General features: G+C 45.9%; 1 protein-coding gene across 2 annotated transcripts in view; it reads left to right on the top strand.

Moving 5' to 3' along the window:
* Positions 1 to 15939, top strand: part of Pdzd2 (PDZ domain containing 2) — a 386938-nt gene that overhangs the window by 144109 nt on the left and 226890 nt on the right. For both annotated transcript variants that reach the window (NM_022940.2, XM_087632881.1), the window contains 1 exon segment: positions 4424 to 5251. In NM_022940.2, coding sequence (NP_075229.2) covers positions 4776 to 5251 — 476 coding nt within the window. In that variant the 5' untranslated portion in view covers positions 4424 to 4775.

Raw genomic sequence — 15939 nt, 5'->3', positions numbered from 1 at the left:
CAGGTTTTTAAGTCATTATAGAGTCCTTTATTGAATGTGCCTGACTCATGCATCACCACCTTTCATTTCTGAATGTTTCTTAAAGAATCATGAAAGAATTAATTGACCCAATCAGGCCTTGAACTTGGCACTGGAAATATACTCTTCAATAAGGCAAAGTTAACATCACAGTAGTAGAGGAATCGCAGAGTTGTTAGGGCCTGGGGGGGTACAGCACAGTAGGAAGACAAAGGGTCAGCATATACAAGTCGTGGGGTTAAACCCCTCCCGAAGCCATCCCAGAATGAGTGGGGATTGGTACAACATAAATCTATGATACTTCTGTAACAGAATCGACAGAGGTTTGCTGGCAGCTGAGTTCACAAAATAAACCATCCTCTAATCCAAACCATGGCTCCTCAGCAAAGAAGGCACAGAGTTTTTCCCTGAAAACCGAGCCCCGACCTGAGCCAGGAGAGGTGGGGTCCCACTCTCTAACAGAAACAAAAAGGGATCAATTTGGAGCTAGGACTCCAAATGCCAACATTCCACCTGCTGTGTGGAAGAAGTCACATTGCCTCTGGAAGGAGTTGATCCCTGGAACAAAGGCAGAGCCAGGAGAGAAGACAGGGCTCTCCACGGCATCCCTCTTCTCCTTTTCAAGCCTGTATTCCTGCCCTTCCCCAATCAATTCTTCCCTCCCCCTCCCCCTCCCCTCCCCCCTCCCCTGTCCCTCACCCCATAGCATCTTACAGTATAGCTCTGGCTGGTATAGTATAGCACTCTGTAGTCTGTACTCCAGGCAGTCTTTCTGCCCCTCCTTCCAACCTAGTCCTGGAACTAAAGGTTTGCACTACCAAGCAAGTAAATGGCATTGGAGATGGCTACCAAGGTAAAAGCACTTGCTGCCTGAGCCTGAGCTGTTGTCCTGAGTTCAATCCCCCAAACCCACACTTTTTTGTGGCTCCCTAAAGTTGGCCCCTGACTTTCACGTATGTATGTATGTATGTATGTATGTATGTATGTATGTATGCACAGAGACATACAGGCACACATGCAGTGTGTGCACAGATGCACCAAAACTAATAAACAAAATACATTGCATTAAGTTTAGCTACTTAGGCCAAGTGGAGTGGTCCACACTTGAAATCCTAGGACTTGGATGCAGGATCAGGAAGCTCAACATGTTGAGACCTGCCTGGGTTGCCTTGTCCCCATCCCCCAAACAACAACAATCCAAACAAACAAAAAGAGGAAACAAGAGCTGGAGATGCAAAACCTACCCTTGGCCCTGGACCCAATCCCCAGTACCAAAACAAACAAAACTATTTCAATAGCGCAAGTGAGAAGCTCGGCAAAGAAACTACTGGCATCGCTACTCCATTATCAGGGACAAGGTTTTAGTGTGTGTGTGTGTGTGTGTGTGTGTGTGTGTGTGTGTGTGTGTGTGTGTGTGTTGTGTGTGTGAGAGAGAGAGAGAGAGAGAGAGAGAGAGAGAGAGAGAATCAAAGGCATCTGGGAGAGTCTGGAGCAGAGGAAAGGGAAGCAGACTGGACCTAGCCTAGGGCTAGGGAAGGGCAGAGTGGGAGAGCAGTGGAGATAGAGAGACAGCAGGAGATGGAGAATAAGGCATAAGGAGAGAGACAGACAGACAGATTGATGGATGAATGGATGGACAGATGGGCGGATGGAGGAAGAGACAGAGAGAGACAGGGAGAGAGAGAAAGAGAGAGAGAGAGAGAGAGAGAGAGAGAGAGAGAGAGAGAGGAAGGAAGGACAGAGAGGGAGGGAGAGGAAAGGATGGAGGGAGGGACAGACAGATGGAGAGAGAGAGGAAGGAAAGGAGAGGGAAGAAGGGAGGGAGGAAAGGAGAGACAGGGAGGGAGACAGAGAAAGGGGGGAGGGAGGAAGGGACAGTGGGAGGGAGGGAGACAGACAGAAAGACAGAGAGACAGATGGATGGGGAAAGACAGGGAGGGAGGGAGAGAGGAGAAAGAGAATAGAAAAAGATAGCAAATGTGGGGTGGACAGTCCTGTGGATTATGAGGCTCAGTAACTGGGGGAGGGAAGGGCCAGCATGCTTCTCTGGACTTTGAAATGTATAACAGGTACTTGTGATACTGAGGGAGGCTGGGCGCCAGCATGGGCTTTGATATTCTGATAGCTGCCACAGGTATGTGTCAATGGATAACCAAGGGAAATGACTCCTTTAGGAGATGAAAATCCAGTTCCTTACAAGTTCCTGAGGAATGCAGGCTTTTATCTAGCTTCTTTAGTGCGGCTTGAGCTCATTTCTGGATATATGGACATCCCAAGACCTAACAGAAGGCACAAAGGAGAGAGAACAAGCTTTCAACAAGGACAATGAGTCTAGTTGTTTTCTTCTCTTTTGCAACTCAGGAGTTGTAAATATTTGGAGATGACCAAATTTGTTGCTCATTTTGGGTCATTTGCCCATCTGTATCCACTTGATTCTGGCCATGGGGTTGGGGTCAAAGACTAAATGACTCCCGAAGCCCAACTTACCCTCTCACCCTGACACGTGGTAGGGTGTAACAGCAGTTGTCAGAGGAAGAAAAGTTATTGCAAAAGTCGGGACACATTCAGAAAGGTCTCTTTCTTTCTTTCTTTCTTTCTTTCTCTCTTTCTTTCTTTCTTTCTTTCTTTCTTTCTGTCTGTCTGTCTTTCTTTCTTTCTTTCCTTCTTTTGTTCTTTCTTTCTCTCTCTCTCTCTTTCTTCTTTCTTTCCTTCTTCCTCTTCCTCCTCTTATTCTTTTCTCTTTTCCCTTTCTTCCTTTTTTGTAGGCAGAGTCTCACATTATTCTTGGATGGCCTGGAACTCACCATTCATACCACATAGGGCCTCAAAACTCCTAGAGAACCACTTGCTTATGTCTCTCAAGGGCTGGGATTAAAGGTGTGCTCCCACTAAAGACACTTTGTCTTGCTACACGATCTTTCAAGTTCGTTCCTGCCATTGAGAATTCTTCAGCTATCCCTTCAGTCATAGTTTTCCTATGAACACTCATTTTCTGTGATCTTTCTCTAACCAGCAAGTCAAAGGCGTTCTCAGCCACTTGGCAATTATTCGAGATGACTCAAAACAGAGGTTGGACAGTTTCACAATACATGTTAAGAATCCTGAAATCTGAAATTTGAATTGGTCCAGAGAATGAAATGTTTTGTTCACAGGTGGAAAACTTCATGCCATGAATCTTGATTTTGTGTCAAAATAGTTTGAAATATCATATGCAGTTACTATCATATGTAGAAGACATATGGAAACCTCAAGTCAGCTGTATGGCGAGATGCAGATCCTATCCTAAGATACTATGGATATGCAAATGTTTCAAACTCATCTCAAATCCGAGATACCTTGATAGCAAGCATCTCGTGTGGGGCTGTTCAGCATGTTCTATGTGGCTATTAAGAATAGTTCTCCTACAGCATACAGCAGTAAAACACTACAGCGAACAAAAATGTGGATCCTGAAGGGACAGAGACCAGGAATCATCCACTATAAGAATAAGCACTATCACTCCTCGAGGGCCGATTTGATTCAAAGATTTGTTCATTTATTTACATATAAGTATGGTGTCCCTGCCTTCAGACACACCAGAAGAGAGCATCAGATCTCATTACAGGTGGTGTGAGCCACCATGTGGTTGCTGGGAATTGAACTCAGGACCTCTGGGAGAGCAGTCGGGGCTCTTAACCACTGAGCCATCTCTCCAGCCCCGGGCTGTCAATCTTTCCAAGCTTCAAAACCTTACTTTCCTAAGAACAGTTGAGCCATCAGACTTTGTGAACACAGAGTCCGTATTATCACAACAGCCCGATCCGTTTTTTGTCTGTTATATATATAGGTCTCCAATTAGATTCCCATCTCAAGCAAATAGCCATGATAATTTAAATTAATTTTGAGTAGCTTGAAGCTGACAGCCCTAGCATGAAAATAAATGCTTTTGTTACGGAAGTAATTTATTTACATGGTGCTGGGAGCTGCCACCTCTCTGGGATCCCCTTTAATTTAAATCATGCAGAGGTGACATATTTAGAAATGGATGAGAAGTGGTCCAGAACCTTCTTATCCTTTCTCGGGGCCTTTTCATGCAGCCTCCTGGTTTGATGCTCTATTGACGGGAGAAGTGGAGTTTCACTTCCCTGCTGGTCAAGGAAATTTCCTGGAGAAAGAAGGGTTCCAGAAGCTTCTGGTGTGAGCGTGCGTGTGTGTGTGTGTGTGTGTGTGTGTGTGTGTGTGTGTGTGTGTGTGCATTGTGCATGTTTTCGATCCGTACGTTCAACGTGGAAGGAGCTATACTGGAGACTGGCAGGGAGAAAGGAGTTATTTGGTTCCTAAAATGTGCCTGTATCTGGCAAGAGTACATAGTCCCTTCTCACCAGGCTGGGTGTTGTAACTCCAAGTCTTTGTTTTCCCCTTCCAGGTGTGAATGAGCCCAGGGAAGATGCTGCCACTGCAGAAGAAACAGCCGATTTCCATGTCATTTGCATGAACCCCGCTGTGACACGAACCAAGCAAGGACTTGTTAGCTACTTCCTCCCTTCCCTTGCTGAGCACTCCTGAGCCTTTGTTCCAGAGTGGTTTAATTGTGTCCTGTCCTTCTCTTGCAAACATCCCAGGCTCTCAAGAGGCATCCCTGAAGCTCCTCTGCTGGCCTGAACATGAACATAGGCAAAGCTGATGATTGGGAGCCTTCCCAAGGGACGTGGGTCCCCACGGGGTCCAGTCTCCTGAAGCAGAACCTCTCATGATGCTGGTGTCTGGGAGTGAGCACCATGCCCATCACCCAGGACAATGCCTTGCTGCACCTGCCCCTCCTGTACGAGTGGCTGCAGAACAGCCTGAGGGAGGGTGGGGACAGTCCGGAGCAGCGGCTCTGCCAGGCGGCCATCCAGAAGCTGCAGGAGTACATCCAACTGAACTTGGCTGTGGATGAGAGTACAGTTCCCCCTGATCACAGTCCCCCGGAGATGGAGATCTGTACGGTGTATCTCACCAAGCAGCTGGGGGACACTGAGACTGTGGGGCTCAGTTTTGGCAACATCCCTGTTTTCGGGGACTACGGTGAAAAGCGTCGAGGGGGTAAGAAGAGGAAAACCCACCAGGGGCCAGTGCTGGACGTGGGCTGCATCTGGGTGACAGAGCTGAGGAAGAACAGCCCAGCGGGGAAGAGCGGAAAAGTTCGGCTCCGGGATGAGATTCTTTCCCTGAATGGACAGCTGATGGTCGGAGTTGATGTCACTGGGGCCAGGTAAGCAAGGGGATTAGCACCCAGCCCGTGATTTACCTGTATCCTACTTGGGGCTATACCTTTAGAGTTCTGGTTCCCCTGGCAAGAAACAGGTGACTTTTGTGCCCCACAGGAAAACACACTGAGCCCTAGGCTCCCGTTGTCTCATAAGATGCCAGGAGTTAAGGCAGATGAGACTTGATTTTTCAAAGCTCACTTCCTAGAAATAAGCATGGATTGAGCAGCATCTATTGAAGTGGACATTGGTCAGCCAGTAGCTCACTGAATACCTGGTTGTTCTGTTCTATTGCTTTTTTGTGGTTTTGTTTTGTTGTTGTTGTTCAATTCATTAAGAACACATAGACTCAAAGCATTTCCCTTTCCCTGAAACTTGGGATAAAAAGAAAGCAAATACCATGTGAAACTATAACATAAGTACTGTCCCTGGAGTTGGGGATTTAGCTCAGTGGTAGAGCGCTTGCAAGGCCCTGGGTTCGGTCCCCAGCTCTGGAAAAAAAAAGAAAAGAAAAATAAAAAAGTACTGTCCCACTGACATAAACTATATCGTTCAGTCCAGCACCTCACTGGCAATCAGAACCCCAAGGCTGTGGTCATGAGTAGCTTGCCCATCACTTCACCTACAACAGGCATAGACTTCCAGAGACTCTAAGCTTGGACACCCATCCTGACCTGTGTTAGCATTCTATCTAAGCTCCACCCCCACGGTTACCTGGCAACAGCCAGGTATGCCTGACACTATAAAAGGGGCTGCTCCTGAGTCCTCACTCTCTAGCTCTTACCCTCTTTCCCCTTTTTCCCCCTCTTGCCCTGTTCCCCTCCCCCTTTCTCTCCAGGTGCTCATGGCTGGCCTCTACTCTCCTCCTCTCCTCCTCTCTTCTATTTCTCTACTTCTCTTTCTCTGCCCTACTACTCTCTTAACTCCCCTCCCTATGCCCTGAATAAACTCTATTCTATACTATAGTCCTGTGGCTGGTCCCTCAGGGGGAAGGGATGTCTCAGCATGGGCCCGCCAAGGCATCCCCTTTTCTCAGACCTCCATAGAACATATCACCCCTCTCCTTATCTTTTTATAAACACATCAACATGCTTATATGTTCTAACCACCCCCACCCCTATCCCCATCCCCTTCCCATCCTCTTCCCCATCCCCATCCCCAATATGGCAGGAAGTTAAAACAGGGCAGTTGGGTTGTTTCTCTGGTGAACCAGGCTTCCCAGAAACTCTGTCAGTTCAGAGATAAGCCAGGTAGGCTCACAGTGCTGAGAACAGCTGTTATGGTTACAGTTCATCCTGTTGAGAAGGTGAAGACCGGGCTGGAGAGATGGCTCAGTGGTTAAGAGCACTGACTGCTCTTCCATAGGTCCTGAGTTCAATTCCCAGCAACCACATGGTGGCTCACAACCATCTGTAGTGGGATCCAATGCCCTCTTCTGGTGTGTCTGAAGACAGCTACAGTATCTTCATATACATTAAATAAGTAAATCTTTTTTTAAGTCTTTTTAAAAAGAAAAAAAGAAAAAGAAAAGATGAAGACTGAAGCCAGCCATGATGAAAGTCACAGGGTGGAGTCTAGGAGCGACCCCATGCCTGTTTTTCCTTGCCGCCTAGTCTTAGCAGTGTACACGGTATTCAGAGGTTCCTGCATGTAGTGTTTTGAGCAGGAAAGTTCATACAAGGAGTGGTGTCCAGAGTTTTTATGGGGTTTGTCATGTGGGCCTGACCTTAGTCACCTAGTCTCTAGTCCCTCTAGTAGTAAATTAATACCACATGACCAAAAGCTCCCACATAAGCCATATGGTTAATATAAGCTATGTAACAGAGCTAAGCTCCCCCTAGACACCCAGAGGTGCTGTCCTTGCATGGGATACTCCAAGGCCTGTTGCCTTCCAGGGCTGGTCAGAAGTGAGCCTTCCTTTGGAATGTGTGTGGGTTGGACGCTTCAGACTTTCTGAGCTCACGGTCTCCTATGCACCTGGAGTCCTAGGCACCCTCTGCCTCATAACAACCCAGAAGTTAGCAGGAGAGGATTGGGAGACTAGCTTGATTTTTTTTTTCAAGGTGCACTTCCTGGTCCTTTTTGAACGATTAAAAGACACACCACTTACTAAGTAGCCTCTACCAAAGTGAACATCTGTACACACACACACACACACACACACACACACACACACACACACACACACACTGGGCACTTCACTCAGTTCCTAATCACTTGTCTATATGAGAAGCTTAAATGGGAGAGCTCTACCATGTTCACCTTGCCCAAGATTACCCAAGTAAGAGAAGACAGAACTGGGATTTAAACCCAGGTACCTTCACGATTTTTTCCACCTTACCCTGGAATTACATCTGGAGTTTTGTAGTCTGGTGCATAATTTCATGGATGGTTTATGGCTGCACAAAACTCCTCTTTAGTATAACCACAAACAGCAGGAGAAACAGAACAAGCCAATGAGGCTTCTTTCTACGTAAACCAACAAAGAAACAGGCCTTTTGCCTCATCTTGTAAAAGGAATGACATAGATTAGACTGGTTTTGCATTATAATAATAAAATACCTGAGGGGGGCTACTTATGAATGAAAGAATTTACTTAGATCATAGTCCTGGAAGTTTAAGACCAGGAAGCCCTGTAGGTTTAGACTCCTGTAAAAGCCCAATGGTGAGTCAATCTCACTGAGTAAATATGACCCTGACATATTCAAGGTGACTGGCCAAATGACACAGGGGCATGCCATGCAGTAAAGACTAGCTGAGTATCAGCTCTAGCCAGCAGCAGCCTTAAGTCCCCTCTGCCTCAAAATCATGTGTAAAAATAAATTTAGGGTTGGTATAGTCTGAAACACACAGGAACATGTTTGTCAATAGACAAGAAGCTAGGGACAGAGGTCCCATCTTCTCTTTACATATCAGTCTCCCCAATTGACCTAAGGACCTCCCACTTGGCCTTATCCTTTGGTCCACAGCACCAGCCAATATTGCCACACCAAGGACCAGGCTTTCAACCTACAAGCCTTTGGGAGGCAGACCATACCCAAGCCGTCGCAGAATTCCTTTGGCCAACCTAGGTGCTACTGCAACTTGGAGAGTAGACTGGGAATCTTGGTATAGGGGTTTCTCGGGATCTGAGAGGATTGTTTGCAGGATCCCCAGTGAATACTGAAGTCTAAGAGTGCTCAAGTCCTTTATATAAGTGATGTAATATTTGTCTCTATAATATGCGTAGCCTTCTGTGTACTACTATGTCTAGACTGTCTACAATACCTAACACAATGTAAATAGTTGTTGTCTGTGTTGTTATCTGTATTATTGTGTGCTGCTTAAGAAATAGTAGCAAGGAAAGTACTCAGCACAAATGTGAAGTGTTTTTTCGGTTAGTCCACAGTTCATTTAGTCTACAGATGTAGAGCCTGAGAATGTGGAAAGCTGACTATTACTGGCATTTTAAAGAGTTTTGAGTGTTTTCAAGATGTTTTCCCACTCATTATTGGCAATTTCTACTTGGATATATGAAGATTTGTCCTAAGAAGTGTTGAGTAGGAACTAGTGTTCTACTAAGACACATACAACATACCTCTGAATCATATCTAATATAAGAAATTCTTTGGAGCACCTGGTCTACCTCTCAGGTTTGCTTCGGAATTCAAAATTGTTTTTTGTGGTATAATAGGTTGACTTATATCCCTCTCCCCCCAATTCAAATGTTGAAATCCTAACTTGCAGTGCCTCAGAACACAGACTTTTTCAGAAGTAAGACCATTGCCTATGTAGTTAAGATGAGGTCATACTGAAGTCCAGGTGGATAATGCAATATGATTGTTGTCCTTATCAAAAGCTAATTTGGACACCGATACACAAGAAAAATAACATGTCAAGACAAGTTATGCTATCACATACCAAAGAACTGCCAGGAGAGAGGACTGAAGCAGATTTGTCCATGGCACCAGGGGAAACCGGCTCTGCTCACCTCTTGATCTTATACCCCTAGTCTCTAGAGCTGTGAGACTATAAGTTTCTTTTTCTTAAGCCAGTCAGTTTGTGGTAGTTTATTAACATACCCTTGGGAACTAACATAGGTGTACTCTGACCTTCACCGACTTCTGTAAAGCCCTGTGATAACTTTAAAGGACTGTGTGGGTTTAGGAGGAAGATGCTTCAAGAGTTGCCTATGTTGAGTGTGGGAGGACCAGGTGCAAAATGTAGAAGATGAGATCACAGTTGCTTATTTCAAAATTGCGAGCACAGCCATGGGTGGCTTTGACAGCCCTCTTGTATAGAACCACACACCCATGGAACCCAGGCATATAGGAGCCTCCCGCACAGCTGGTGCTCGTATGGTGCAGTTTCCTTCTAGTGCCCTAAGAGGTTTCTGAGGGACTACAGCTTCTTCCTTCTTCTATGAACTTTAGAGAACATTCTGGAAGAGCAAGGAATATCAGTCACACGTGAGGTCACCTCCCCCCTTACATGGCAAAAGCCTCTGTTTATAAAATCCTTGGCCCCCATTCTGGAAAAAACGGGATTTTCCAAAATGTTCCGTTTACTTCTGTTTGGTGCGGGAAGAAATGGGGAAGGTTTTTAGATTAGTTCCTACAAGGACTATTTTGTAACTCTAGTCACCCCCTCTACTAGCTCTCTATAAGTAAACCAGATCTGTTCCCTGGAGACAGATTATTCCAAATTGGTAACAAAATGTGGAATTAATTAAGAAGGAGCCCACGTACCCAAACAAAAACAAATGGGCCTTTCTGAAAAGAAAAGGGGCCCACGTTTCATTTTTAAATTTTTTTTCTCAGAATGTGGACTTTGGAGATTTTTATAGGTTAATAAACGTGAACATAGCACAGTACAGAGGGCACAGGTCTTCAAGGGAGTCGTTCTGGCTTCCAGAAGCCTGTGACTGTGGGCGAGTTCCCTTGGCACAGGAGACTGACTCTGTTTTCCTAATAAGAGCTGCATGGTGGGTGAGAGAAGATGATTTATGTACACGGTGACTATGTAGCTGGCACAAGGAAGATACTCAGTCCAGAGGACCTTTTAGCACCTCACCCGTTCAGCCTTGGGCAACCTGAACCCACAGCACATGTCACAACAGAGAATAGGCCTTTGAGTTGGAAAGAAAGAACCTCAAACCCTGCCAGCTTCCCAGCCACAGAAGAGACAGTAGTGACAGTGGTCCCCTTTATCCACAGACAGTCCCTGACCCTGTACTGATGGGCTATTTCCTAGACACATATATTTATGGCAAAGTTTAGTTAGCTACTATAAGTGATATTTAAATAGAACGATCATAACAAATTACTATAAGTTACGTGGATGTGGTGTCTCAAAATATCTCACAGTCCTGTAGGGGTTTTTGTTGTTTGTTTTGTTTTGTTTTGTTTTGTTTTGTTTTCTGAGCATCTTGACCACAAATAACTGAAACTACGGATAAGCGGTGAGCTATTGTCCTCTGTACCTGCAATGGTCTGGGTGCTGGCCACTTAAGTCAGAGACACTGACACATGCAGGCACAGGGTCTTCCGTGCCTCAGCCAGACAGTGCCTGTGTGTTCCAGGAGTGTGAGGGGTCTGTATGATCCTAGAAGAAAATCTCATTGAGCAAATATGGCCCTGACATACTCAGGTGACCAGCCAAGTGACACAGGGACATGTCATATAGTAAAGACGAGCTGAGTATCACCCCTAGCCAGCAGCAGCCTTCAGTCCCCTCTGCCTCAAAATCATGTGTAAAAATAAATTTAGGGTTGGTATAATCTTAGACTCTGGTTACCCATGGCAACCTTGAGTTCTGTCTGGATTAAAGCAGATTTAGGCAGAGTGTCAAGAGGGTATGAGAAGGTGTTACGTGGAGAAATGACTGCAGGTGGTGATGTAGTAAGAGACAGAGAGAAAGGAAAATTCTCCAATTATAGCTTTATAATATGGTCCCTGGGGCCACTTAGCACAGGGTCTTGTCTCCCTGCACGTGTGCCCAGAGGCACCTTGTGCTCCACACAAGACTATATATATAGTAAGAGGTGGCCATCCTGATGACCTAGAGGTATTAAGGAAAGGTTAAATTATACTCGCCACGCTCTTTAAGAAGCTGGAGAAGCATGTAATGCACTTTAGAAAGATTTCCATTGCAGAAAGTTAAAAGGGAAACAAATTTCAGCATTTAAAATTCAATTATGTGGAAAATTCGCCTTGTGGAACAGCCCATCCCCCTAGGATGTAGTGTGAAAGAAGCAGCCCATGACCCACGCCAGTGCCCAGCTCCATTCTTTTCACCCTGTGGCCTTCTGCAAGTTCGTCTTCATGGCGTGGTTTCTGGAATCCCTTCAAGCTCATTCAAGTCCTACTATCTTGTATCACAGAAGAAACTGAGACTCGGGGGAGTTCTTTCCTGAGGTCATCTATCTTCCCAGAGATCAAGTTTATTCCCTTTGACTCAGATTCAATAACTTTTATTTTTCAATCCTATAAATAATAACAAATGACATTGGATAGTTTTCTATCGTCTATGATTCATGATCAAAACAAATAAAAAATTAAGTGTTTCTACATGTTTCATGTTAAGAATCTTCCATCTCATGAGACTGTAGCAACTGCATGAGCAGAATCTTTGCTCCTGTTGGAAAGGAGCACTGAACTTGCCCTCCCTTGGCTTCTAAGCGCTGGCCAAGGCAGTGGAGAATCTGAGAGCCGTTGTCTGCCATCTTGTGGTTGAAATCAAGCACTGTGAGAGAAAGTGCTGGGAGCTGTCTGTCCCTGGAGGCGGTGTGCTTCACAGCTGTGCTATTCAGGAGACGGTTATGACTGCGCTCTCTGCTGAGTCACCCCTCCTAAGCCACACCGACTCACCAGAATGTGAACAGGACGCTGCGTCCCCAACTTTCATTCCTGGCCCCCAGGTTCCCACAGAAGATGAGACAGTGAGAGTTGCATGACCCACCTTGCTGAGCTCTTCAAGATGAATAAAGAGGGGGTTCCCAGTGTCTCTAACCCCAGCCTCTAGTTTCTCTGTGTAGCCCTGGCTGTCCTGAAACTCACTCTGTAGACCAGGCTAGCCTCAAACTCAGTCTGTCTCTGCTCCTGAGCGTTGGGATTAAAGGTGTGTGCCACTACTGCCTAGACCAGAAATTTCTTTTAAGGTAAATCAAGAAACTAAGTCTCTAGTACCGTCTGACTAGTAGAGTGAGTTCTTGGAGAAAGCTGGCAGTGTACACCCTCATCCCTCATCTCTCACCCCTCATCCCTCATCAACAGGCATTTATGAGTGACTTCTTTGTTTTGTGAGACAGGCCCATGCTGACCACAAACTCACCATGTAACAGGCTGCCCTCTAACTTCAGATACTCTTGCTTCTACCTCCTGAGTGCTGGGGTCCCAGGCAGGTACTGCTGCTCCTGCTCTATGTGGTGCTGGGGACTGAACCCAGGCTTTCATGCCTGTTCCATCCCCAGCCCTGGATCCACTTGCTTTTGGAAGGAAGAGATGACCTGAAAGGGGAGACTTCCCATGATGCAGCGCTCCATCCAGATGCCTGTGGTACAGTGCTCTGTCCAGACATCCATGGTACAGTGCTCCATCCAGACACCCATACATACTGCTCTGTGTAGACACCCATGATACACTGCTCTGTGCAGACACCATGATGCAGCACTCCATCCAGACACCTGTGATCTACACTGCGCTATGCAGACACCTGTCATAGAGGGCTCCATCCAGACAGCCACGATACTGCGCTCCATCCAGTCACCTGTGACGCAGTGCTCCACGCAGATGCGCTTCCTTTCCTTCCAACCACCTGCTTCCCTGATACCTGACTTGGAACTGAATGCCAGCGCAGCCGTACACTCCCACCCAGGAAGAAAAAAACCCCAATGTCTCACTCAAAATACCTACTTTTAAACCATTAGAAGTACTTCTAGGAAGTGTTGTCTTCGGGAAGCATAAGGAGAGAGGCATCTGGTGTGATTAAAGTGTCACTGTCTGGCTTCATAGCCTCCCTCGTGGGCACTTCTGAGCCTTTTGCAGGAGTGCTGACTTCTGCTTCACCTTTCATACTTGGGTATTAAACATGTTCGAGCATTTATGTTCTCTCATGTTTTGGTACTAAATGTCCCCAAGTGGCTTGCACTTTTTTTTTTCACCAGAGGGTCTTTGAAATCCAAGCTTTGATACCCAGATTACCTCTGACCCTCTCTTAGAGATTTCTGAAAGGAGCCAAGACACCACACAATCTGGCCCTCACAGAAATAGAAAGCCAAGGCAGCCATCTTTCCCTGTTCACTTTGGGGGACTTCAAGAAGCACCAAGTATTTTAAGGACCCAGACGTGTACAATTTAAAGTAAAACCAGCCAGGCATGGTTTTAATCCCACCTTTAATCCCAGAATTTGGGAGGCAGAAGCAAGTGGATCTCGAAGTTCGAGGGCTGGTCTACAGACTGTTCCAAGACAGATGGACAGCCTCAAACACAATTTGAGGCTGTACCCCAGGAGTAGCTCATTTTCCTAGCATGTGTTAAGACCCTGGATCCAAATCCCTACCACTGTAAAAACAAATAAATAAAAGAAAAAAACACATTTTATATAGTTATATGGATTTCTCCGTAGATTTCGACTATATGAGTTTGACTTATGTTACTTAAATTTTTTTATTAAAAAAAATGACTACTGGTGACTTTTTTGGTAGCCTAACACTGTTGAAAATAATGGGGGAGAGGGAAGAGGGGATGTGGGGTTCTCCAGGACTCAGAGAGATGGATAAACAAGGCCTGCCATGATAGTCTAATCCTCCATCTCCACGACAGCGGGATGATGCTCTCTCCTTCACATCATCTCCTGAACTTAAACTTGGTTTTCTCCCTTTGAGGAGGGGGAGGAGATGAAGGAGACTGAGGCTTTCACCGCTAAGGCGCCCTTTCACTCAGGCTGGGTATGAGGTTAGACAGGCTGAAGGGATTGGGATTTATTAGAAAAGCCTTGGCCTTTGCCATCGTAGGTGTCTATTCACAAATGTCCTGAAAGACACACGGGCAGCCGTGAGGGAGGAACGAGGAGTAGATATCCTTAAAGACCCAACCCTTATAGAACCAGTCTCTGTCACACTTCAGGGTGAGCCACGGCAGTCCAGATATGCACTCCCGCAAAGTCCTGGCTTAAGAATGAACAGAGATGGGGATGACTCAAGACAGACAAGATGCCCTGAAGGAAAAACACACAAACAAGCAAACACAAGGCACCCCAGTCCTTGTGGCCTCCCTGGGAAGAATTCAGACAAGGCACATGGAGGTTAAGGAAGAAGATAGACAGTCTATTGTGGGACAAAGCTCACTCTCAAGGGATAATGTAGCTCTCCTGAGACATTTCAAGCAGGCCTTTTACTATTAATTAACTTGTTTATGTTTGAGAAAGTGTCTGGCTATGCAGTCCCTGCTGGCCTGGAACTCATGATGTAGACAAGACTAGCCTCGAACTCACAGAGATCCACTTGCTGTTTTCCTCCCAGATGCTGGGATTGAAAGCAAACACCATCATACCTAGCCTATATTATTTAATTTTATCATATATATATAATGTTTTAAGCATATTCTTCCCCTCCCCCAGCTCCTTCTAGACTCTCACCAGCAGCTTTTCTGAGGGACTTTGTCCTTCTCAGATGATTGACAGGCCTGTTTAGATTGTCTCTTGCAGAGGGAACAACAGTATGTCATTGTTCTTTACCAGAAAGCCTCCTGCTTTACGATAGTTGTGTAAGGTTCAGGACTCCAGGAGCCCCAGTAGATGGCTATCCATTAATGATCTCTTGGCATGCAGGTCAAAATGTTCCTCCTTCCAGGACCACAGAGAGGACTTTGCTTCCAGTTCTCCACAAGCCGTCAAAGCCTGCTGTTCTAGTCCTTTGTTTCATAAGCTGTGGATTCTCAGGGAAGACAGACTTCACCATATTGCCCTGTCTAGCCTGAAACACCCTACGGAGATCAGGCTGGACTCGCAGAAAAACCCACCTGCCTCTGCTTCCAAGTGCTAGGATTAAAGGCAAGCATCACAATGCTTCCGTATTTCTGCATCTGTATGTAAAAATGCCAGGTGTGTGCATGTACCAGAAAGGCCACGGAGCTGGAGTTGCAAGTGGTTGTAGCTGCCTGGGTCCTTGAAACCGAGCTTGGGTTCTCTGGAAGTGCGGCAACTACTCTTAACCCCTGAACCGTCTCTCAGGGGAGCTCGTAATTCTTAAAATTTTTTTCACTAAGAGTCCTGTTCATTTATTCTAGAGGAGCTGTTCTCAACCTGTGGGTCAAAACCCCTGTGGGAGTGGCATGTCAGATATTCTGCATGCCGGGTGTTTACATTACGATTCACACAGGTAGGAATGAAATAATTTTATGGTAGGGGCTCACCACAGCATAAGGAACTGAACTAACTGTTAACAGCATCGGGAAGGTCAAGAACCACTGTTCTAGGACAACATGTTGATAAAGTTGTTAATTCATTCCTCGATACCCGGTCCTTCCCCAAGTCATGGGTTTTTATTTCAGCAGCAGCATTGAGACAGAAGTTAAAGACAGAACAACATATGGCTCCTCTACCCTGATCACTCAATGCTTCTCTGCTGGGCTCATCTGTCTTCTGCAGCGTATGCATTTCCAACTACCTTTCTCAACACCATTTGCATTGGAAAGCTCTTCATGCTCACAGTGAG

The sequence above is a fragment of the Rattus norvegicus genome, chromosome 2 (genome assembly GCF_021556685.1).
Source record: "Rattus norvegicus strain SHRSP/BbbUtx chromosome 2, alternate assembly SHRSP_T2T, whole genome shotgun sequence".
Classification (NCBI taxonomy): Eukaryota; Metazoa; Chordata; class Mammalia; order Rodentia; family Muridae; genus Rattus; species Rattus norvegicus.
Note: the sequence above shows the minus strand (reverse complement) of the source record. Positions and strands in the feature narration are given on the sequence as shown.